Source organism: Engystomops pustulosus, chromosome 4 (assembly GCF_040894005.1).
Source record: "Engystomops pustulosus chromosome 4, aEngPut4.maternal, whole genome shotgun sequence".
NCBI classification, from domain to species: Eukaryota; Metazoa; Chordata; class Amphibia; order Anura; family Leptodactylidae; genus Engystomops; species Engystomops pustulosus.
Window position 1 is genome coordinate 189,743,707 of NC_092414.1, and position 26,007 is coordinate 189,769,713.

The following is a 26,007-nucleotide window of genomic DNA, read 5'->3' on the forward strand; positions in this document are numbered from 1 at the left end:
AGGGCTCCCTATTATATGTATAATAGAGAGCCGTCTCTTCTTAGTAGGCGGAGCCTAATGATCCATCTCACTAAGAAGAGCCGGACTTCCCATCACTAGCATCCACCACTTTGATATCCCATCATTCCATGCTGTAACTGTAAAGCACTATGGCTATCCAGAAACTGTCTCCATCATTTTGCACATTTCAATCTATACTTCAGGTGCAGGGGCCTAAGTTACATAACTTTGCACTGTAAGTGTTACCCGACTCGCCCCCTCATGTAGGGTATGAACTGTCCTTATTAGACTTCATTCCAACGTGAAATGTAGCTCTTTTACCTATAAAACAATCTCCTCCAAAGTCATGTGAAAATGAGCAGAGAAGAGTCATACCTGTTTGACCTGGACCGATTCAAGACATCTTTTATGTCATAATAAAGGTAATTTTTATCTACAGTTTGGGTTCTTTACAGTGTTGAAAGTGCAAAGCATGATGGGACCTGAATGATGACATTCTTATCTTTAATATGACCATGGTTCTAGATAATATACAACTCAAGATAGGGCCTTCTAAAGTGACTCCCCCTGCTACCACTAAACTTGACTCGTCTCAGGCAAATCTGACTCTTCTCTGCTCATTTTCACATGCCTTTGGAGGAGATTTTACTTCTAGGTTAACAGGGGAGATTCCACGTAAAAGAGAATTTTTTAGAAAGGACATTTCATACCCTCCCTGAGAGGGCGAGTAGTTTAATGGGGTGAAATCTTGTGACAGATTTCCTTTAATAAGTTGCAGTTTTCCAGTATCTTTGGGAGGTGAAAACAACGGAACAAAAAATCTAAAAACTTCTTGTTTAAATTCATTTTTTTATTTTATCAATATAAAAATACTTATTTACAGGAAATAAATATATTTCAGACAAATAAATTACACAGTGATCTACAGAATGAGCGGGGGATGGGGGAAAGAGAGAGCGTGAGAACAGCGGATCCTATTTACAGGAAAGGATGGGAAAAAAAAAAAAAGAAGAAGATATTTTTAGCGTGCAGACCCCGAGGAGGTTTTAAAAAAAAAAAAAAAAAAAACAGTGAATAGAATATGTATATACACAAACGCAACTCTCTCATCCCTCCCCGCGGCCACTCGCAGACACAGGAGAGATAGAAAATCTGAATTACACAAAAACAAAAATTTAATGGCATTTGGCAGTGGGGGAAATAATCCCACACAAATCCTGGTCTGGTCTATGGATTTCTGAAATGTTGTGATGGAGAAGTCGGAATGATTGAAGGGTTCGGGGGGGGATAATTTGAGAGTCAGTCAAAATAAAGAGTTTTTCTAGAAGGATTGTCCCAGCTTCCAGAAAAAACGGCATAAAAGGGAGAGCGTAGAACTATAATACATCCGCACATTCGTATTCATGCGTCTACAAACAAGTCATTTACACGAACACTCAGCAACCAGGCTGGGCTGCATCACCATTACGTGATCCGAGCAGTCATTTTGCATGTGACCCACGTGGGGAACAAGGGGGAAGGGGGTGTTAAATAGGCAAGGAACCCAAAAATGTCTTCATACACTGCCTAAAATTTGTGTAAAAACTGGATATGTTTAGAGTCTACTTCTTTAGATTTCCCATAGGCACACTCCTTTTTTCGAGACAAAGGCAAAGCCAAATCATTCTGTGGGACTACAAGTTCCAGCAAGCAATAACAAGGGGGGTGCTCATGTATACCAGTCCTTGCAGACGCCCCACAGCTGGCTAGCTGTAGACAGGAAGGCTCTCTTACCTCTGCAGGGACTGGTCGTGTCACACAAGAGGTGGCGCTGTAAACTTTGATAGTGTAAAAATGCTATAGAAAACAGTAGTGATTTTATTGCCATACACCAGGAAACCTGCAAGACCGGCAACTAAGTGGTTAACGATCCCTGCGCTGCGAGTAAACAGGTTGCCGAGCCTTCGAATGGTTATTGCTCTTCCGGCCGAAGATTTCAGGAATAGGAGGCGACGGGGATTCCTCCGTTACACTCTGGTTCCAACATCACCCATGGGTGCCTCAAAGATTGACAAATACTGAAGTTATAAGAGTCACAGAAATGGGGGAAACGTGAGCTAGTACGTCAGGACAAAGAGAAAGCCACGCAGGTCTTCTCCTCGCTTCCATACAACTGCAGTGGAGACAACGGGGGGAGAGACAGAAATTAAGTTTTGGCCACATCCTTCCCCCAAATCTCCAGTCCCTGAGGTAGTTCCAAATAAAAAGTAGGAAAAAATAAAACAGTGCAAACTGTGCAGGTGGCAACGAGGTTTGTCAGACAGACGATTCCTCTGGATTGGAGTCCGGCAAAGCCTGCCTCTGCTTCAGTTTCCACCTCAGTTCTTCATTTAGGTCCCCAAGTGGCGGGCGCTCCTCATTCAATCCCCCACCCAGTGTTAGCCGTATATAGCCATTGCTGCTGGACCCCCGGACACCGGAGAGCAGCATATGGTTAGGTGAATGAAGAGGCGGTGAGGGTAGTGGTTGGCCAGGGATACCATTACCGGATGGAGAGGAAGAGCCCGTGCTGTTCTGGCACAGTGCGTGACCCGGGACGATCTTAAGCGATCCATCAGAATAGTAGTAAGAAGACGGGTCCCATAGTTTCTCATCAGAGTCGGCACTAGGCAAACACTTTGTGATTTTGGGTTGTGAGGGTAACTGGATGGGATATACAAGTGTGTTCTCCAGGGTCTTCGAGCCTTTTTCCATCTCATCTTGGAGCTTCCTGCGCAGGTAGACTACGGCCAGGAAAAGAGCCAAGCACACAGCCCCGAGAGCGATCACCATCATCCACACCAACCCCAAACCATCCATAGGAGCGGTCGATTCCAGAGTCAGAGATGGAGATGCCACCACGTGTAGCTGGTAATGTTTGGAAGCAAACTGGGCCCCCTGTTCCACCGAAAAACAGCTGTATGTTCCAGAGTGGTGAACGTTGACTCCAAGGATGACCAGGGCCTGGAGAGTGATATCATACAGCACAGAGTCATTATCATCCGGTCTCAGATCCTGACCATTGAACTTCCATATGGGTTGGGCCAGGTTGGAGGTCAGCTCACAAGGAAGGACAACGTTGGTCCCGATGGCCACAGTCAGATTTCTTGAGGAAGGTTTAGCTGAAAGAGAAATCATGGGAAACCTTGATAAAACTATTCCGCATCCTCCTATGCATCAAACATGTTGTTAATAGAAGATAGAAACTTACAGTATTTCATATACTGAACTTCACACATGGATGTGTCAAAGCTTTCAATGTCCTGCCGCAGAGCGTCCCTACAAGAAATGGAGGAAAATATTATCATGACATTTCACAACATGTGTAGGTCACCGACATCACAGCTTGACCATCACGCTTTGTATATGGCGCCAACTTACCCATATGGGTTGTCAGACTCGACGCAGCGGCTGGCGCTGAGGTTCCAGGCACAGAAGGGGTCACGGGCGAGAATGCAGTCTGCGCAGGAACGATATTTACTGCAGTCTGCCATGGGAAGACGTACAAGCCCTGCCGGGGAGCCAGCGAAGAGGAAGGACTGGAAGAGAAGAGACAATGTCAACCAAACTCAGAAACTAGGTAGAGGAATTTTGGCATGTCTTGTCTGAGGCGTCGGACACAGCGGCATGGAGGTCGGACTAAGCATTCATGGCCAGGCTTTAGTAACCATCAAGCATTAAACTCTACAGCTGAATCATACAATATTCTATGAGGAATTGGGTGGAGACCCTCTAAGAACTGCACATAAGCAGAAAGGGAGGAAACTAAACAAACAGCCTTATAGTAATAATATTAAAAATTGATCCCAAAAAGTGTTCTCACCCTCCGTGCAGACAAGACCAAGCTGTGGACTGGATAAGGCTTATCAAACATCTGAAGTTCTTCAATTAAATGGACAGCAGAACCTATACGTACGGCTTTGTTCATCCACCCATTACCTGTAGCAAAAAATAAATAAAAAGCAGAAAATAAGCGGGTGCAACTGTCCATCTTATAAAGCGATCACTAATACTGCATCAACGGTGACCGCGGCACCAGGAAAACACGGACCTGTGCCGATGAAGAGCACATCGTATTCCTTCCTGTTCAGCCCCGTCGTCCTGTGCACGGCCAGCGTTGTGAAGTTGACTCCTTTCCTGACCAGCAGAGGGCGGCCTTGAACAGGCTGAACGGCGTCATCCATAAGCGGGTGCTTCTTGGCAAAGTTGAGGGTGTTATCAGGAAGGTCCATCGAGCTGTTCATTCCGTGATGCCGGTGGAAATTTGTGATACACTGGAACGAAAGGAGTTTTATTTAGAAAATAGAAGAACTGGAACATGAAGTCTCAAAAAAAAAAACTCACTGGGGAAAAGATGTTTTTTGTTCTTGCCATATCCAGCACATAAAATAGTCACTGCCGACTGGCTATGAAATTTTACTTTGGCATCATTGATGGCACCAAGGTAAAATCTGGGTTGTACCTTCAAAATCAGAAAGTGGAATATATATTATGCCCACAAGTAGTCCTGTGTGCTGAGACAATCTTTTCCTGGCTTTGTCTCAGGGGATGAGCAGCCTTTGCCAGTGCGGCCTCCATGTGCAGTTCATGTAAGGTTAGTGGATTGCATTACACGCTTAGTATTACTTTTACTGCTCTAAACTTACCGATCCGGGTCGTGGACTGGGCACCGTGTCAGAGTACCGGCCCCATTTCTGAGCCTGCTCGCGGTATTCTTTGTAATGTCCGTCAAACACTTTCTGAATGTCTTGGATGGAGTACTGGCAGACGGCAGACACCGAGACATCGCCCCTGCAAGACGAGTACACAGTTAGGGTTGTGTATAAGCAGCAAGTTGTGTCATATTATATATATATATATATATTACATTTATTAGGACCCCTGGTATACGCCAGGACTGATCTAGCAGGTTCATGCATCACAGTTTTGTTTGCCCAGGTATTAACATTGATGGTGTATCTGTAGTATAGCCCATAAACCTCTGATTGGCGGGGGGCTGGCCCCCGATCCTTCTAAAAATCAAATGTACGGCCCTCATGAGGCACAAAGCCAGAATGCAATTGGCTCCATACCAAAATGGCCAGAAGTCAAGTACAGCGCCAGCCAATTCATGTACTGCATTTATGAGGGGCAAACGGCTGACCTGCAGAAGGGTCGGGTGTCAGCCACCCATTAGACGTTGATGGCCTGTACCGATTTTAAGTCGTCAATGTAATAGCTGTACAACTCCTTCAAAGCAATGTCTACTGATGTCAAATCATACAAAGAAGAGGTAGGGTTGTGATCTTAGAGTTCATTCACACAGCCATCTGGGGGGCTTACATGCGCCCGCATATACCTCCCCATAGACGCCAATGGCGGCCTGGTGTCATTACGGTTCCACACATGTTCCGCGCCATACACAAGGAAAAGATACAGCATGCTCGATCTTTTTCCGAGTGGGCATACCGCGTGTGAATGAGCCCTTAAAGGGGTATTCCCATCTGGGCATTTACATTTAATTAAATTCATTTGCCATATGCAAACATATCTTCAATTGGATGTTATTAAAAAAAATGTTCCTGTGTGAAGATAATTTTTCGTAAATGTAGTCATGTTGTCCCTTAGAAACCAGATAGCTGCCTCGGATACGACCACGTCACACTCTGGCAGGGGTGGCCAGACATGCGCTATAGAGTCCTACCGGACCACCAGGATTCAGCAATCATTACCACAGGACGGCTGTGCGACATACAGTAACTCCCGGACATTTCATATACAAAAACCTTTTGTTTCTTTGTGCACTCAATCCATCAGACGTGGCCGTATCCGAGGCAGCTATCTCGTTTCTAAGGGACAACATGACTACATTTATGAGAAATTATCTTCACACTGGAACATTTTTTTTAATAACATCTAATTGAAGAAATGTTTACAAATGGCAGATTTATCAAACTGAATGTGAATGCCCAGACAAGAATACCCCTTTAAGGTCAGCAATAATTTTTAACCCAATGGAACAACTTGTAGTTCCCATTTAGGACTGCAGAGCTCAGAATACCCAAATTGACATCAGTTGTGTCCACGTACATATAAAGACAAGTGGATGGATAAAAAGAGACATCTAAAACGTAGGTTACTCAATGTAAATATACAGGTATATTGATGGATGTTGCAACCGTACTCTCGATTATACATCACGTGTGGGTGTGTGCGTGATTATTTTTACTCCCTTATTTTTCCTCAGTATACTGGGTAATTTGCATTGACTATATTAATATAGACTCACCAGCGTGCCTGGAAGGTGGCGTAGAACTGCGTGGCTCTCCAATGGTCCGTACGCAGGGTGAACACGGACTGTAGCTGGTTAAAGTGAAGCTGAAGCTCTGGTATGGAGCACACCAGCCGGGCCTTTAAGAAACTGGTCCACTTTCTCTGCAAAGTCCGAGCCCCTCCTAAGTCTCCCTGCAAGACCGGAAGAATATGGTGTAAGAAACATCTTGTAAGTGATTACGAGAAGGAAATGATCCATTATGCTAATACCCAAAGTGCAATTCTACGCAGAAATCAGTGTCTATGTATTACACAGCATTAGGGGCGATTCAGGTCACAGCTAATGGATCTCCACTTCCATTCACTCTTGTATGGGAGGGGGGAGGGGAAGCGGCTGCATTTGGAAATTGGATGGAATTAGCCTCTAATATAATTTCATCGCAGAAGGTTTGGAATGACTTCATGGGGGTTGGATGGACAAGGTCGTATTCACAAAGGGCAGTGACAATGCATAAAGATAAAAAGTAATAACGTAATGTAATAAAGACCTGATCCCAGTCTTCATATAGAAGATGTAGAATGGCGCCTTACCTTGCAGATGCGGGCCACACGGGACACCACCTGCTCGCTATAGCAGTCATATTCTAGGGCGCGTTCAGTGAAGAAGAAGTAGATCTTGTCGTCATCGCCCAGCTTGTTATCCACGCTCTCTGGGACGTGAGCGGAGCCCACAAACTTGGCTTCTAGAATTAGAAATGGGATACACAATAAATTCTGTGCTGAAACTTAAAAAAAAAAAGCATTAAAAAGGGGTGCTCTTCACAATCAAAAGAAACTTCTGGGGTCCAGAGTACGAAGTTAATGCAGAGCCGCGGCCCTTTCACTCTCATAATCATGGGGGTCCTTAGTCATTGGATCCCCACTGATCATTAAGTGATGACTTGTCCTAACAGTATGTTCTAGTAATAGGTTATGCATATGCAAGCTTTGGGAGGGAGCGACATCAAGCACCCCCCACCTGATCACCAAAATAATCTATAGACCAGATTCATACTTACCATTCAGCCATGTTGCCAGATATTCAGTCTTTATACTGTTATGCTGCCCCATACTGCGCTGAATCACCGGCTCTGTCCCCAGAAAGTTGAATAAGGTAGCAGAGTACAAAACCCCATCTGAAATAAGAGAAATATATCATCAGCTTCCCTGAACCACAGTCTATAGTTCACTTTGAACGGAAAGTAAAGATCCATGCACTCACCTACAACGAGCCCGGTATGGCCGGTAGATGGATCATACGGACATTTTCCTTTCCCATCTTCTAAGTTGACACTATCCAGAGTGAAAGTTGACAGCTCCTGCGTGGGAGGAAAAGTTTTGCTTGTCATGAAGCAGCCTGGCATTGAGCAGACATATTCTCTATATGGAATGCATCTCTGAGAATGATAGTTATAAAGCAACACCACAAGTAGATTGGCGGACGGCCCTGCTTAGTATAACGTTCCTGGAAAAACCCTTCATTGGAAAGTTCACTACTCACTATATAAGCACACTTGGGCTGAAAGGCGTAGGTCCCGCAGGTCAGGAGATGAGTTTCGTTATAATTCTGGAGGATGCGGATAAAATTGAAACACTCCGTCTGCAAGAAAAATTGACAATGCAATGTAAGAGGCAAGCGGATCACCTTGAGGAGGACATGGACTTTATGGTTTCTTCCTTCGGATCACAACGTTACCTGATTGCTCTTGCCCTTATTGACACACTCCATCTTCCTTTCGCTTGGGGCTTCCCATTTAATCTTAAAAGGGGAATGATAACACATTAAAAATCCAATAAGTTATACTTCAAATATGTTCAAGGTGACCGGAAATGGAAACCTACCTGCGGTCTCAGTTCTTTGCCAATGTTATCAAGGTCTAGTGAGTATATGATTTCCTGTGCACCCACATACAGTGCCCCCCGATTTTCATCCAGCATCAGAGTTAGGTAATGGGAGATGCCAACACGCCAGGATTGTAGATTGTCAGAGAATCCTATAAAATTAAACAAACCTTTTTATATATAGATCTTCTTCCTTACACACTGCTTATGGGTCATGTGACTACTCACTGGCTGCCATGTCACATGGGGGTATAAGAGGTATAATTACACCATGACATCACCTCCCTAAGGAACCCTAACTGCACAAAAACAGGTGACATCAGCCTGACCAAGAAGAAGCAGCCATGTAACCCGTCTCAACCAGCTTTCCTTTGTCTGTTCGCACTCTTCAGGAAAATTTGGCAGGGGGGGGGGGGGGGGGTGGAATTGCAAGACCTAGTCTCACCTGAATACCGCACCGTTTTTCGTGGCATCTGATTCCATGCTTTGACTTCGACGCTTATTAAGAGGGCCAAAATACACAACCACCGCGGAATCATCACCTCGTCCAGTCCTCCGACTTTGAGTCTGGGAGTCTAGAAAATGTAGAGCGAGAATAAGTGGGTGTTAAAGGGCACCTGGGTCACATTATTTACTTCCAGAATAACACGTACGGAGTTCAGCCAAGGTTCAGCCATGTTATTATATAAAGTGTAAGAGCTACCACTCTATACATTTACCGAAATCCTTCTAGCACTCCTCCCTAAATCTAGGAAATCCAATGTGAGCGGCTCACCTCCTTCCAGATAGCTTTATCCAACAGATTGGAAGCAATAGTTCTCATGAATTCTAGTGCTGAATACATATACATCACAGATAGATCCCCGAAGCTCCACTTTTCACTTGATTAGTACATTATGCTGCCCATTGACGTGTCCAAAATAAAAACTATCAACAAATCACAGAGTTTTTTTTTAACCCACTTGAATCCATCCCATTTTCGGGTGCAGCTACCTCTGTTCTCTATGCCAGGGATCATTTAATCCTCTCAAGTCTGTGTAGGGTTACTTCATGGAATAGCATAGCTATTACATAGACTACACACCCAAAACACACAAAAAAAAGCACAGGATAATAGTTCCTCTGTATTCATACATGAATCTTCTGAGGTAAAAAAGTTAGTCATTTGCAGGTACTTGACCATACAACACGGATTTGGATTTTCAAGGCAAGGCAGAAGGTTGTAGTTATTTTTTCCCCCCAAAAACAGAACCACTGCACCGTAAAACGACAACCTTCAATTTTGCCCCCTTTAAAATTTTCTTTTGGATTAAGCCATATCCAGGTGTTAAAATAGCTTAAAACAGGTCCAAAACCTAGATGTGACAATTTGTGTCAGGAACGCACTCAATTTTGACGCCTTCCATAACATATGCTAGGCTCAAACAAAATCAGTCCCGGGAACTATATGTGTAGAAAAACACTTGAATGGTGGGAAAGATCTCGTCCACTACAGATTTGGGGATATGCAGCTAAGCTTCCTCCAATCATATAAATAGGTATTCTACGTCATCATCTGACGTAGAACAGATGACCCACTAGAACAGTCAAGATCTCCATACGGTTGGATCTGACAGAAACCTAAAAAGTCTATGGACCATGTGGTATAGTCCAAAGAACTGGTGGATTGTTCTTATTTACATTCAACCCAATAGTCCACATGTAAGATAAGGTGAAGAACAAAAATTTGGGGCTTTGAAGGTGAACTCCTGCCAATTTATAGCCAGAATTTGGTTGGTGGATGTGAAGACAATATAGCGACTATGAGCGAGATGTACTTATTTTTCATTGCCAAAACCTATTCTTAAGAAAAAGCTTTTCCGAGGGTTTCCAAGTATCCAACGTGAACTATAGATCTATGGCGACTATGACAAAATCCTCAGTACAGGGCCATCATCAGACGGTTTCCATCTGGACCGTGGCACTCCCTGGTGGCAAGGTCTACACTTGTGGAGTGGACCTGGACAGACAATTCATCTCCTAAATATCAATGCCAGATGATAGACTAGCTACAGAGAATATAACCCAAGCATTCAGAAGTCAGTACACAAATTATAGTTTGGATTATAGTAAAAAGAGATTTCTCCACGCCCCAAAGTAGCCGAACCCTGAACTTGGTGGGAGTGAATGCAAGACCACAAACTTGGCATAGACTGGGAAAGTGAATTAGTCACTGGAAAAAAGCTTAATCCACTTTGAAGGATCTGTACACGTACACATTTTCCCCCCCACAACACACTTCTATATACACACACAACATTAACATTCAGGTCATCACTACAATTGATCCTACAGCAAAGAGAAGAAAAGGAGCTTACCATCTGAGATAAGTGGATTATGATGCCATGCGTGCCCACCAGACAGAGCGACACACTGAAAGTAACCATTACCCTCCATTATGTATAATAATGAAGCGTATCGGGAGCACAGCAGCTGCACAGTATGGATTATTCCATGACATATCTGTATTATATTACAACTTGAGACACGTACTAGTCTTGGCAAGGTTAAAAGAGAATATAAAGAGTTAACAGCATGACTCAATATACTGTACTAAAAATCAAGAAAAATAAAAATCATTGCGCTTTGCCAAAACTGTGGAGGAGGATGGAGCGGCAGAAAGGGATGAGGGTGGGAGTTTAAACAGGATACACTTCCCGGGATCGGAGCAAGGCGGCCGTGGAAAGACACTTCCTCCAGCAAGAAACACGGATTCTTCCCTTCCTCTGTTATGACCCAAACGCACAATGAATGGGGGGCAAGGGGCGGCCACAAGGAACGGAAACGCTGACAAATTTTGCATGGAAAATGTGCAGGTGGCTTACAGCACCGGCCGTGTGGAGGAACTTGAAATCCTATCCACACCGTTGGAAATTTTTCATATGGAAAATGACCTGCGGCTTTTGAAATCTGCACCATGTAAATGAGGGAACAGCAAGGATTTTTCCCAGATATTTAAGAATCCAGTATTGCAGTTTTTGCTATGAACACACACACACACTTTTCCCAAACGTCTCCATCTCTGTATTGTGGCATCCAGAAATGATGAGTCCTTGTGAAGAATAATGACCGAAGACCCTATGACTGGCGGACAAATCAGAATATGGGGCATAATCTAGCGACTATAACCATTTTCTGAGCAGATCATAAAAGGGGTGAGCATTTTGGTGGAGTGTCCACAAAGTCATCACTTTGGATCCAACAAAATCTGTAGAGACCAAGAGCTGCCTGGGGAACCGAAGAGGCGCCCCAACAAAATAAATGTTTTTTCACGTCTATTTTTTAAAATATATTTTGACCAACCCCCTCCTCCCAATTCTCTGAACATTCCTTTTGGGTGCATTCACAGGCGGCATTAACGCATGCGTTTTGAAACGCAATACAACAGCTAAGAAGAGGAGATGAGTGTAACACACTTCAACGCCACATGTGAATGCACCCTCATGGAAAAGCAGCTCTCATATTGTTATATAACATCCAGCACTTCTATAACTGTGCATCGTGCTGCCACGTACACCTTTGGAGACAATCCCCTGGTATTAATAATAATTCTTTTTTTATATAGCACCTACAGATTATGCAGCGCTGCACAGAGCTTGCCAAATCAGTCCCTGTCCCCAATGGGGCTCACAATCTAATCATCCTATCAGTATGTTTCATAGTGTGGGAGGAAACCAGAGGACCCAGAGGAAACCCACGCAAATACAGAGAGAACATACAAACCCTTTAGCGATGTTGACCTGGGTGGGACCAGGACCCCAGCGCTGCAAGGCACAAGTGCTACCCACTCAGCCACCGTGCTGCTCTACTAATGCACATCTGCAGTACAAAACTCTCGCTCCTGGTCTCCAGGATGCCAGCAATGACAACAACCCGGCAGCTGCGAGCAGGAGCTAACAGATATGCATAAGCAGTAAAGTCTTGCCTCCGCTGACAGGAAGCAGAGATCCTTAATACCTCACAGCTGCCAATATTTAATCATATATTGTACAATAATATAACATAGAATAATAAAGAGGAAACAAAGTCTGCCTTATATCTCAATCATCTTGAACAAGCTCGGTAGGTTTTGTCGCCTTGGACTCGTAAAGCGAATATTTTTTTTTTTTTAACGGCTTGTTTCAGTGGAAATAATAAACATTAGTCATAAAAGGGAGTAGGATATCCCTTTAAATGTCTGCTGCCATAATTGTTTCCGTACAAATAATCCACTCGTATAAAATATTCATAGACTCCGAGCTGGTTGTTACTACATGCTTGGAGCCAACATCAACCCCGCTCAACAAATCTAACACGTTGTATATTCGGAGTTAAATCGTTGTGCGTAGAGGTCATGTTTTGGTTTCCAGGTCGTGTGGGACAATCTCCAAAAGGTTCATGCAACACCTGTCCCCAGATCTGATCGTATAAAGGATAATCCTTCCAATATAGAAGAAATCGGGTAAAAATACTGTAAGACCAGAGACAAAACAAGCCCAATCACCGTGGTACATTTGGCAATAGCCAACCCTTGGTGATCCGCACATGTACCATTGTACATGAATTTCAGGAAAACCCACAGAAGACATTTTGCTGTACCTGCCCATAGACAGCAAGTAATCAAGGGGCAGAAATTTTGGCAAACTTTTTGTTAATAATCCCATATCCCTAGAAGAGCAAGGCCTCTTCCACACTAGCGTTGCGTTTCACGTCAGGGTGCAATGCGTGAAAAACTGACGTTTTTGCCTGCGTTTTTGTTCCATTTTTCCTTGGAGTAATTAGCGTTTTTGCGTTTTTCACGCGCGATTCAATGGGAGACTCGAGCATTTTTCAAAGGGACCATGGTTTGGGATTAAAATGTGTTATTTAATTGAAAAATAATGTCTTCTGATAAATTGCAAACATCTGCGATCTATTCTTCACTGTTCCGCGCGTATATTATCTCCCGACAAGTTAGCAGATGTGAAGAACAGTGAAGAATAGAATAAAATCATTGTACACAGTGAACACAGGATCATTTAAGATAAAAACACAGTGCAGAACACAGTGCAGAATAGATTACAGATGTTCGGCACATCTGCTTACTTGTCGGGAGATACGCGCGGAACGGTGCGAACAAAATAGCATATGAAGAACAATATATATGTGTGTGAAGAACACATTGCAGATGTTTAAATACATCTGCAATGTGTTCTTCACACGTATATATTGTTCTTCACATGCTATTTTGGGCGCAACGTTCCGCGCGTATCTTCCGACAAGTAAGCAGATGTGCCGAACATCTGTAATCTATTCTGCACTGTGTTCTGCACTGTGTTTTTATCTTAAATGATCCTGTGTTCACTGTGTACAATGATTTTATTCTATTCTTCACTGTTCTTCATTGTGTTTTTTTAATTAAATGCTCGATCGCGAGCAGGGGAAATAATGTTATTCTGGTCACCTAGCAACCCTTACGTTTAAAACGCATTGCACTCGCATTGCACTTGCAATGATTGCGAGTGCAATGCGTTCTTGATGCATCTCCATAGACTTGAATGGGGCGTGAAAAACGCGCGTGACACGCAAAAATAGAGCATGCTGCGATTTTGACGCACGTGAAAACGAACGCAAGCACGCGCGTTAAAAACAACGCTAATGGAGAAAGACCCATTGAATACAATGGGACAGAGTGCAATGCGAGTTCTGCGCGTCAAATGCACCCGCAGAACTCGCGCGTGAAAAACGCCAGTGTAGAAGGGGCTTAAGGTCTACTGGTCCCGGCGGCCTCATGGTAATTTTAGAGTACTATATTCATTGTATCTAGTAGGACTTGCTCTTTAAACCTAAACCCTGATGTGGCCAGCTAGTTTCAGTACAAATCATATTCGGTTCCCAAGTAAAAATAAATTCAAACTTCAACAAAAACCCTAATAAAAATTCTATACAGGGATTTTCAAGACTCAGAGAATATGGATCTGCTTAAAAGCTAAAGGCCATGTCGAATGTTACACGATTGTAGTAAAGCGAATTGGGATCAGATGCAGTACCAGACAAAGCCTATAGGACAGTGGTGGCGAACCTATGGCACGGGTGCCAAAGGTGGCACTCAGAGCCCTTTCTATGGGCACCCGAACCATCACACCAGCGCAGAGTTCGCCAAACAGGACTCAGGGCCTCTCGCAGTCCCTGGCAGCCCAGGACCCAAGAAGGAAGCTGATATAATAAACCAAACTTCTACTGTATTGGTGTCCTCGGGTGCCTATACAATTTAAACCTGTGACAGAGAAGGGAGTAATAAGTTACTGCTTAAATTGTCGCATTGGCACTTTGCGAAAAATGTGGGTTTTGGTTGTAGTTTGGGCACTCAGTGTCTAAAAAGGTTCGCCATCACTGCTATAGGAAGATGTGGCGCTACCTTCCCCCTCAAATCATGAACAAATCTTTTACAAATAAGTTAGGATCTTGTGTAACCTTTATAACCCTTTTAACTCAGTGACCAAAAGGGACCAGGGTTTACTTGGACAAACAAGACCAACAGGAACCTCCCCAGACTCCTAAGCATCTGCAAACCTTCAGCTCCGAGGATTCCAATTACATGGGATCATCCATAATTACAGAAGTCTTTGAAGAAGTTTACCAGGAGGGAAATTACAAGGACCGCAAGATATCCACTACACAAGACAATGCTAGAGATAGCCCTGAACTTCATAAACTCAAGGTTCAGCAGATCCAAGTCTGGCATTACCACAACTCAACGTTCAACCCACTCAGCTCTGTAGGAGCAATAAATAGTCCCCACTTTACAGGTCTTGCCAACGCATAATATTTCCATATATTATATGATCCTTATCCATAATCCTCTACAAAACAAGCTACAACCAAACAGGAAAGGGTGTAGAGCCCAGGGCGATGTTTTCACTCAGCACCCTGACTATCACCCGTTGATGGAGTTTATTTGTAGTCTCTCCCATGTAATTAATTAAGGATTTCACCCCATAGAGTAAACACTGAAGCTGCCACACCGGGAGACTGGGAGAGGACTCTCCAAAGTGTCGTACGGGTAAACAAGAGGCCTGAAAGGATCTGTGTATGGAGATGACTATTAGACCAATTAAACGTTATCACCAGTTACAATAAACATTGTTCCAAAACCCCATCCGCACAATAGCTGCCATTATTTCCCTAGCAGGGTGTGGTTTCCATTCTATCTGTAGATGGTAAGGCCCGAGATAAAGCCTTTCATCCCTGTACTTGTACATCAGCACTGGAAACTACTATTGTCACCTCTGATAGAGGCTATTCACAATGGCGCTCACAACGGGTTACATGTAGTTTTTTCCAACACTAGAGAATGAAAATGGTTTATAACCTTTTGAAGGGGGTGACACAAGTTGTTGACGCCAATGCATATTAGAGAAGGATGAACTTCTCCCAAAGAGGGCTAATAAAAGTAAGGCAGAATTTTCCTGGCGGATCTTTTTGTCCTCATGGTAGCCACTGTCAGAGGTGTCGGACTATTATTGCCTTCTTAGCTACGTGCACCCTTGGCTGATCCGAGCTTGTATACAGTATATACGAGAGGATTTGCAGTCTCTCAGATTTTTATATTCGCTCCGTGTTTGTGTGGGTTTCCTCCGGGTACTCCGGTTTCCTCCCACACTCCAAAACCTACTGGTAGGCTGATTAGATTGTGAGCCCCACGGGGACAGGGACATTTGTCATGCTTTGTGCAGCGCTGCATAATCTGTAGGCACTATACAAATAAAGTAATTATTATTATTATTTTGCCAACAGGGGCAAATCTGTTTTTAGGCTAAACCTTCTGTTCACAGGCAGCAAACAATGGTCTGTTTTTGCGTTCTGTATGTCATCATCCATTGCCGTGTCATGTGGCCCCCCCCAAAAACGGTCCTTGCAGATCCAGAACAGAATGATGTCAGTTGCTTGTCTCAACACATAATTGAGCTAATCGGCAATTGATCCGAAAAAAAACGGACAGCACACAGATGACACATCAGGGTATCGGTATTGTGCAGGTTCCCCTAGACTTCTATGGCAAGGCCGAGCCTCAAAAACGGACAGGAATAGGACCTGCTTAGAGCGCGACATCCTCCACATGGATCCATGAGCAAACATAAATGTTGCTTGTGAGCATATTCTCTCCTTTTAAGGTCTATAAATGGTTTTGGCTTCAAAACAGCTACCATAAACTAAAATTTCAAAATAATCCCTCTCTAAAAGAATTCACTCTTGGATTGGGTAGCCATAGGTTTTATTTACAGATATTTAATAATGGTTCTACTTTGTTGTAGCGGCCATTTTTTGAACAAATGACAACAGGAAGTGCGGCCATATTGGTATAGTACCTCAGTACTAGCTCTGCAAAAACAGATGGTTAATTTTAATTTGGAGCCTAAAAAGTAAAAATGTGACAATTTAGAGAGGGATTGACTCATACCTCATTTGGATTTAAGAGGGAGATAGGGGGTCTTTACCTCAGCATGTGTGTATAGGTCTTTACCTCAGCATGTGTGTATAGGTCTTATCTTACTCTGTAAATATGGGCAATGCATATCTGGGACAGGTTTACCAGACAATATTACAGGATTTCCACTTTATCAACTGGTGAAGTCAACTCCACCTATTATCCCTTTAACAATGCGCCCTCCCTCCCCCACCACAATAGATGTAAATTGCAGACCAACCCAAATTTTATGCAACCACAGGTCAGCAGGAAACAAGCCGGTCAAATCTTAAGTGCCAGCTGCGAAACCCCTCACCCCAGGTCGAAGACAAACCAACATCCCCCTTAAGTGCATCTCTCATAAGAGTAAGGAATCTGACACGAGGGCTACAAGGAGGATGTCAGCCCTGCAGATCCAAGAGGGACAACACAGCCAGCAGGTGACAGACACATACGGTCTCTGGCATCACAGCCCAAATGTCATAATATACATCGCTTGACACTGTACTACCATGACCCCAATGTAAGACCATTGTCTGCCATGATGTAGCAGGCTGGGTCTGCCCGTGCAAGCAGGATTGTCACTTCATACAAAAGGACAAGATGCAAGACTTGTAAACGGATCAGTGCCAGCACCCAATAATTTTGAGGACCCTGCAAACCGATGTGTAGATCATGTCCTAGTCAGAACCGTTTTACATTATTCACCCGTTGACTAGAGTATATACAGATCTGTGAAACGGATATAAGTCGTGAGCCATGAAAAACCGGAAGTGATTTACATCCTGGCACAGTGACTGGGAGCATATCCATACAGGAAAACCTGATAATTAGTGGGGGTCTAGGCGGTCAGACCCCCACGGATGTGGAAGTGATTGCATATACTATGCTGGGAATATTCCTGGAAAGAAATGAAATTTTTTTTTTATCCTAGATCAATAAGGTTTTCCTGCTGTAATTACTCATTACTGAATATTTCAGACTTTCTAGTCGATATTTGCTCTAGCCTTCCCGTTTCCACAGTAGTGAGCCTCGGCTTAATAGTGGTTGTACATTTTTCCTACAGTCCTGTGTAAAAACACAGAAACAGACCCCTACAGATAGGTTTATGACAAACTCTACACTGCCTCACCACCTAAATGGCAATGTATAGGTTGGAGATGATGATATATCATACCCCCCCCCCCCATACAATTAGAAATGTAATCTTAGAAGCAGAGTTGCAGTCTCCAGTATAGATCCATACTTCCGGCTGTAGAGCAAGGTTATGGCAGCGGATCAATATGGGCGTCTTCCATCTATCGATCCGAATAATCTTTTCCAGCTACTTATACAGAGTGAGATGTCATGGAAGCTTCTATGAATGGACAGAGAAACTGGAAACGTCTTCTCTTTTCCGTAGAACAAATCTGTCACAAATGCCATTGAAGAAAACTACATCAAGCCTTTTCTTGGCCTGGAGTGGCTGATAACTGGGAACAATAGATGAAAAGATCGACACGTATGCTGGAATTGTGATGAATATGACCATGAGAAAAAGCAGATTTTTCTATATTTTACATTGAGACGGCGGTGCTGTATGGACATCTAGGGGCCACATAGCTATCAGGACTGAAGGATTGTACATATCAATCATTTTTATGGTATAAACTTGCTATATATATATATATATATATATATATATATATATATATATATCACTATATTTTTATATTTCTGTGAATAAGCCAAGTTTTGCTAAAGCCAGACTCCATTAAAGGGAGGTACAACTGTATGACAGACTTAAAGGGGTCCAGGATTTGGTGAGCTCTTGGAAACGACACTTTCGATTTTCTCTGCAATAGAAACAGCTGCAGATAGAGAAAAGATATTCGGGTAAATGTTGAATGGAACCGTGTAATAATCCTGGCAGAATCCCAGTTATTCGTCGCTACCTCTCCAATACTATGAGCATGGGGCCTGAGCTGACAGAATCTCAGTCTTTAATGTGACTAGAGGGGGGAGGATACGGATCTGGAAAATCTATGGAAAAAATCCAGTCCATGGATATTCCTTGAAAAGTATGGAATATATATTGTATTAAACGGGTGTAGACGGACGCAGGGGACATGCAAAATCCCTGCCCTTACACCCATATACATGAGGTAATCTTTGTGACACAAGCGCTTCTATTGACCCGTAACACAAGCCAGAGCGATGGCCGGCCGCTGTAATTCGATGATAATTCTCCAGTGCAGTCATCCCATCTGGAAAATGAGTTACATGATATGTCATTGAAATCAGATTACCAGCAGCGCCGATGCCCCCCAGCTGCTGGCATCAGAGGCCTAGTGAGCGTCCTGTATCCCCCCACACCCACCCATCCATCCAATCCTCATCATCTGCTCTACACCAAATCTATCGCCAACATGGTAGGGAACAATATTGTCAGAGTTCCTCCTTATCCCAACCTCTCTCATCACCTCCGCCACAATAATAAAGATATTAAAGGTGCAGATTAAGAGTCAGGACGAGAAGAATAAATTAAAGTCCCCGAGGCGGATAAGTCTTCCCGCAGACTGGCACGTTTACAATGCCAGCATGCCATGCCAGGATATGTAAACTATCCTCAGTTATGGGTCAGATCTCACCGATACACACAACCCCCCCTCTTAAAACACACAAACACGTGCAAACCTCTCCCCCACTATACACCAATCCCCTCCCCCATTACACTATATACAAACCTCTTCCCTCCTCTTTATACTGTCCAGACTTCTGCTAGTCAGCAAGAAATCCCAGCCCCCAACTCAACACAAGTGTGCGGGCACAATACAGGCACAAGTATATATATATACATACACACACACACACACACAGCCACTGCACACATAAAAGTAGGGCATAGCTCTACAACAATAGCTGATACACAATAGTGCAATGTATCAACACACGAAAGAACAAAGTAGTGAACAACATATAGATGCAATGCTCTGCAGAGCTGGAGTATATAAGCTCACCTGCTCCCAGGGATCCCAAGATCCAGATACTGATCCAACAGAGCTCCCAGTAATATCTGCTGCAGTGGTTAGAGCTCCTCCACAATGTGTCCAGGTGCAATGCTCTGCAGGGTGCAGTCAGTGCACACAGCTGCAGCTCCCAGGTCCAGTCCCAGTATCTCCCAGTATAATATATAGCAGCAGAGCAGTGCACTCAGCTATCCCCTGCACTGGATACACTGCAGCCTCCTCCTCAGCTCTTCTCATCCTTCTTTCCTCCTCCTTAATCCCTGCCCATTCTGTCCTGACGTCAGGGTGGGGGGATGGGGCATCCTGGAGGCTGCTCTGCCTTCCTAGACTTTATATACATATAATGGTTGTATTGTGCTGCAGGATGCAGGGCAGGCTCAGGGGTCAGGGGGCACAGCACTGATCTGCCATGGCTGTGCCCAGCTCTACAGCAAGGACTCACAGCTTTTATTCTGACCTTCTATGGAAACAAATCTTGTTTTTGTTTGAAAGTTTGAAGTAGTTTTATAATGTATCATAAAGCATTATAATAGGGATGGGAGGGGGACCGGCGAAAATTAGCAGCTCTATCATCTATTCCTGAAATTTGTGATTTGAAGCTGCTGAAGATTTACGTGATGTCTAAAATATATATATTAAAACTTCAAAATCCACCCAAAAAACTGAGATAAAACGGTTTTAAAAGTTTATTAAAATCTCATTCGCTTTTCCGCTACTTAAAAAAAAAAATCCCTATACGTGTGAACACACTGTGAGGATATCTGCAAAAGTCAATTATTACGGTCAAATTTATGGCAATCCCGTACACACATTACAAAACTGCGTACACTGCAGGCAAAGGTAGAGCTCTGCCCCCCCCCCCCCCCAACTGTGGCAAAATCGCCATAATACGCATCCAAAGCCTGATGGTGGCGTGTTTCTGATGCTAGCGATGTAAATCCCGCAGCCATTCTGCAACGTGTGAACACAGCCTGAGGCTAAATTCACACAAAAGCTTTTAAACTACAAAAAGGAGCTGTATCCGCCAGTGTCTAAAGACTTCAGTGACAAGGGTTAAATTCACACAATGGTCAGGGAGTCAGGAATCCAGAATCTGATTGTTGATGTGGATTTGTGGGCATAGAAAGTAGCCTCCTGTACATTAATGTGGGTTTCAGTGATAACTCCACAATGTGCTTTTTTTTTTTTATAATTGATGATTAATATGAATACGAGGCAGGTTCTAGGTGGGTTTTTTTCTGGCAGAAAATCTGCACCGGAATTCACCGTGTGAATTGGCTCACGCAAATGAGTTCGGCTCGTGTGGTGGTGGACAAATGAACTGCGTGGTGAACGAATTTCACGGACTGAACATTGCTCTAGGAACTGGAGTAGAAGCATCATAGTAATACATGACGCCAGGAATCCCCACGGAATCACAGTATCCTACCATTACCATTAAGGTAGTTGTCTAGTAGGACTCCGTGTATGATGTATAAGTTTGATGCTTGGATTCCCTTAGGACGCTGTCCCACGTTGCGTTTGAAAACGCAGACAAAGCCACGCCCACCGGGGTGGGCCGCGGCCCGATCGCATCAGCGTTTCTATGGAAACGAGCTGAGCATTCAATTAACGCAAAACACCGGCGGTTCCATAGTTACACCGATGCGATCGGGCCGCGGCCCGCCCCGATGGGCGCAGCTTTGTCTGTGTTTGCGTTTGCAAACGCAACGTGGGACAGCGCCCTTACTTCGGTCTGTAAAATTCAACGAGCATGCAGCCCTTATTACTATAGGACCGATCACGTTGGTGTGAATGATCCCTTAGGACAGTGATGGCGAACCTTTTAGAGCCTCAGTGCCCAAACTTCCACCAAAAGCCACATATTTACTGCATGTATTTCTCCTTGTTCTGTGACAACTTTCAATCCTTCAGCCTCCTAAGGACGCCAAGGCAGTTGAAAGGAGGAGGGCAAATTAGGCTATCATTGTGGGAAGATTCTGCAAGTAGATTCTTTGAGTTCTGTCTGGTGAACTTCATTCTGGGGTGATGGCCTGGGTGCCCACAGAAAGAGCTCCGAGTGCCACCTCTGGCACCCGTGCCATAGGTTCGCCACCACTGCCTTAGGATATGCCACACATACCTGCAGTAACGCAGTTCAGCCACTACACAATGAATGGACCTATGCTAATGCCCTCAGCTGAATGATATGGGTGGTATTCTGCTCTGAATCTGATATTGATGACCTATCCTAAGGACAGATCAGCATTAGACTGGCGGCACATGTGGTGTTTTGAACCCGTTTTTGGGCCATTTTTTAAGCGGCCCGGTAAAAAACGCAAGCGTTTTTGACTGGTTTTACCAATTATCTTAATTAAATGGCTCAAAAACTGAGGCATTTTCAAAAAACGGATGCGGTTTTTTGCTTCAAAATGGGCCAAAAAACGGGTACAAAATGCCATGTGTGCCGCCGGCCTTATCCATAACCTGGAGTGAACATATCATCGACTACTGGACACCAGCTGTTGTCTCTCCTTACTCCACCTGACAGAAGTCCTCTAGATCTTCAGCTGAAATCAGCTGTTTTGGATCTCCAAGGTCAGGAGTGACGTAAAATGTTGCTGTCAGGATAGGTAACACTGCTTTATAAAAAAAAAAAAAAAAAAAAGATCAATTGTTTTCCTTCCAATTAGGGTCCAATAAGATCCACAACACTGTTTAGAAAGAATGGAGGAAAAACATGGCTGCTCTTTTCCAAAAACAGCGCCACACCAGAGCATGACATACGTCCGACGTGACATATACATACGCTTCCTATCACTGCAATAAAAATCAGCTGCGGAAAATGTTATTTTCTTTCCGAAGGAAACAAGGAGTTTCCATTCCTCGCACTCGGAGCATCACATGGATGTAAAGTGACGTGGGAAAATATGGAAAGACAAATAACACTGTGCTATCTGATCTCCTGCCCATGAGCTTTTCTGATTATTTGGGATATAAATGGACATCCGCTGCTGTGAAAAGAAATATTTCACATGTAACAAAAACTACTATTCTACAAACAAATCAGAACATTGAAGACCTTAAAATAAAATGCTAATGGCCTAAAGCAGGGACATTGCATTACAAGCCCCTATGTCCTTGGCGCTGAAAGTGACAACCTCGATGGCTGCCATGTTGGACTTGATTTCCTCTTTTCACCTCACACAGGAGTCTACTGGAGGGGAAGATTCACCCTTTTAGGTGTTTTGCCAAAATTAAAGGGGTTGTCCAGGATCAGTTTATTGAAAGGGACCTTAGCGCTTAGGGTGATGCCACACATGGTGTTTTGAAACCGTTTTTTGTCCGTTTTTAAGCAATCCGTTAAAAAACGCATTTGTTTTTTTTAAAAACTAATGCGTTTTTTGAAAACGCATCCATTTTTGACAGGTTTTCCAAATTTGCGCAATTAAAAACAGACAAAAACGGATGCGTTTCCAAAAAACCCTTAGCTGAAAGTTGCTGAATCGTCACTTTTAACTCACCACCAGGAACAATGCAACTGGTTCCAGCTGTTGGTTTTAGAGGTGCTGGGTTTAGGAACCAACTACTCTGGTTCACTGGTTGTGGTCACACAATGGGGCTCATTTACTAAGGGTCCATGGACCACACTTTCGTCTGGTATTCCGCCGATTTCCGATTTGTGGCGTAGGGGTTGGTGTCGCACGCGACCTGATTTTGGCGCATCGGTGCTGGCTCATGCAACACAAATCGGGGGGGATCGGGGGCGACCGAATGATTTGGACTGAGCGCAGAATTTAACTTTTAAATAGTGTCGCAAGACATGCACTTATATAGACCGGGAAGAAGATGGTGAACTCTGTCAGACCAGAGCGGGGACCGACACTTGCAGGATATTGGGCGCACGATCTATGTGGATCGCGGCACTATGCATGATTGTCGGAGAGTCCGGATCGGGGATCGCGACTCGGACAGGTAAGTAAATGTGCCCCAATGCTTTCTAGGTCCATTCTGTGAACATGTTAATACGGCTGCTAACACTCCCAGAAATGAAGAAAAACAGATCTAAACCAACCAAACGCATGGTAAACATGCAAAAACGCACGTGTTTACAGAACGTACAGTGTGACCGCACCCTAAGAAGTCACAATCAATTTGAGTAACCTTGAAACTAAAGATCTATCCACAATTCTTCAAGCGTCTGACCCATAGGGGTCCAAACACTGCGTTATAACACCCCTTATACATCCATTATATCCATACACCCATAAGACCCATTATAACATCTGCAACTGGATTTTACAATGCCTCGTCCTACGTTACAGTGAAACAATAAAAAAAAAACGACAGTGATAAAAAGCTAAGTATATAAAAGCAACGCAAACACAATACATAGGTCAAATGTTTCTGACCTGCGAGAGAGCATGTACAACACGTAACCCACCCACCCCTCATAATACCATACACAATATATAATGTATAGCTGAATCTGTGCTTTCAGCTTTTCATGAAAAAAACAAGAAGTAAATGAGCAACAACCCAGAGCTTCCCCAGGGGATAGAAGCTGATTGCAGGGGTCCCACCAGCGGGACCAGCTCTGCCCCGGGGACCTATAATATATAAGGCATTGTCCCATCACTCAAACTCCATAGATATCCTAAAGGAGAAATACCAGAAGATGATCCACATTTACTTTAATATGGGGGAGGGGGTTACTCAGATGTATTATATTCTTCCATCTTATTGCACGTTCTCTTTTCTATTACACCTTGGACTCCTTTATTACACTGAATGTAGCAGAAGTTGTGATTTAGAGTAATAATATATCAAGCCAGACCATGAAAAGTTTTTAGCAAGAAATCTGGATCATTCGGTGTCTTGGTAGTAGTCAAAGATCGAAACGCATTGCTATACAACAAAAATATCTATACTTCTGTATGTGGTGACTTGTACAAGTATAAAGTAATGGCAGCACTTACAGGGTTGGAGCAATTTATCCAGATATCACATCACTACAAGATTGGTGCTTGTTCCGACCAGGGGTGTAACTAGGAGAGGCAGGGTCCCATAGCAGACTTCTTAATAGGGAACCACTTACCCCTTAAAAAAATATATACATACAATATACACACACAATATATAAGTACAGTACCATATACATATAGACATATAGCATATACACGTCACATATACACATACACATCACATATACACACATACAGCATATTCACACCCAATACCCCACTGTGGGCCCCATAGCAGCTGTTGAGGCTACTACCCTTGTTTTTACGCCCCCAGCTCCCACCACTGGGACTACTACAGATCCCATTTTCCCATACGGATTGAATGGCAGGTATAGGTGGATCGGTGGTATGTTCATATCGGTTGGGATTGTTGGAGTGAAAAGTGTCTCGAATAGCCCTCATCAGACTACGTTATCTACATTTTCCCCAAGTTCCACTAAAAATAGTTAAGATAAGTCATTAAAAGTCCTTTGTAATGGAATAAAGCACTCACGGACGTAAGACCTAGAATTAGTGAAGAAAATGTACATCTTCTGTAAGGTGAAAGGAAAAGAGTCTCTTAGTGAGTCAAGTAGTTCTTATCTCCAGTTACATTGTACTTTTCTATATTTAGGTCCGTAATGGAGGGGGTTTGCAGTATTTTTGCTGGTGAAGTCCATTCTTCCCCAGCCGGATAATGTGCATGTAGTCAGCTCTGGGGCGTGGCAGAGACTCAAGGATTTTACCAGATCCAGTGGTATGTAATCCCGGGGAAATCTCTTAAACCAGCTCATTAAGTGACAAATGACCACATCAGAGAGATGACCCACCTCAATGAATAACCTGACACAAGTACGTAAAAAATCACCGTGGTGCTTCAAATGTATAGAGCTCGCTCTGACTGTCCAAGGACTGGTGTACAATAGTAACAACAACCACTAGTGGATTAAAATTTAGGTGTCCCAGGGCACTGGCAGGGGCATAACTTGAGGGGGTGCAGAGTTTGCGGTCGCAACCGGGCCCAAGAGGCTTTGGGGGCCCATAAGGTGTCACTTTCCCATATGAAGAGTAGTACTATAACCATACACTATAGTCGGGGCCCTGGCACAGACTTTGCACTGGGGCCCATCAGCTTCAAGTTACGCCACTGGGCCCAGGCCTTCAAGGAAGCCCATGTACCACCAAACCACCCACCAAATTTAACAATGAGAAGGGTCATTGTACATCTGTTCCTGCTCTCAATACACATGTACAAAAGAGCCATTTCAGGACCTTTGAAGGTCCTCCAAAGGTCCTGAAACCACAGATTGAAAGCAGGAAGAAGGACGCATCCGCTGATTCTAGTACCATATGTAGAAAGTGATTCCAGACTTTTAATGGCTATAATATTCATACAGCCCAG

General features: G+C 43.7%; 1 protein-coding gene across 1 annotated transcript; it reads right to left on the reverse strand.

Moving 5' to 3' along the window:
• Window positions 1–829: 829 nt before the first annotated feature.
• SEMA4C (semaphorin 4C) lies at window positions 830–19,915 on the reverse strand. Its single transcript, XM_072148949.1, has 15 exons — window positions 19,615–19,915; window positions 8,597–8,726; window positions 8,152–8,303; window positions 8,006–8,068; window positions 7,811–7,909; window positions 7,532–7,628; window positions 7,329–7,445; window positions 6,862–7,013; window positions 6,287–6,462; window positions 4,665–4,809; window positions 4,070–4,292; window positions 3,842–3,957; window positions 3,400–3,557; window positions 3,230–3,297; window positions 830–3,140 (listed from the first exon to the last, which is right to left on the reverse strand). Exons 2-15 carry the CDS (start codon window positions 8,688–8,690, stop codon window positions 2,296–2,298), a joined length of 2,505 nt encoding a protein of 834 aa, XP_072005050.1. The 5' UTR covers window positions 8,691–8,726; window positions 19,615–19,915; the 3' UTR covers window positions 830–2,295.
• Window positions 19,916–26,007: the final 6,092 nt, after the last annotated feature.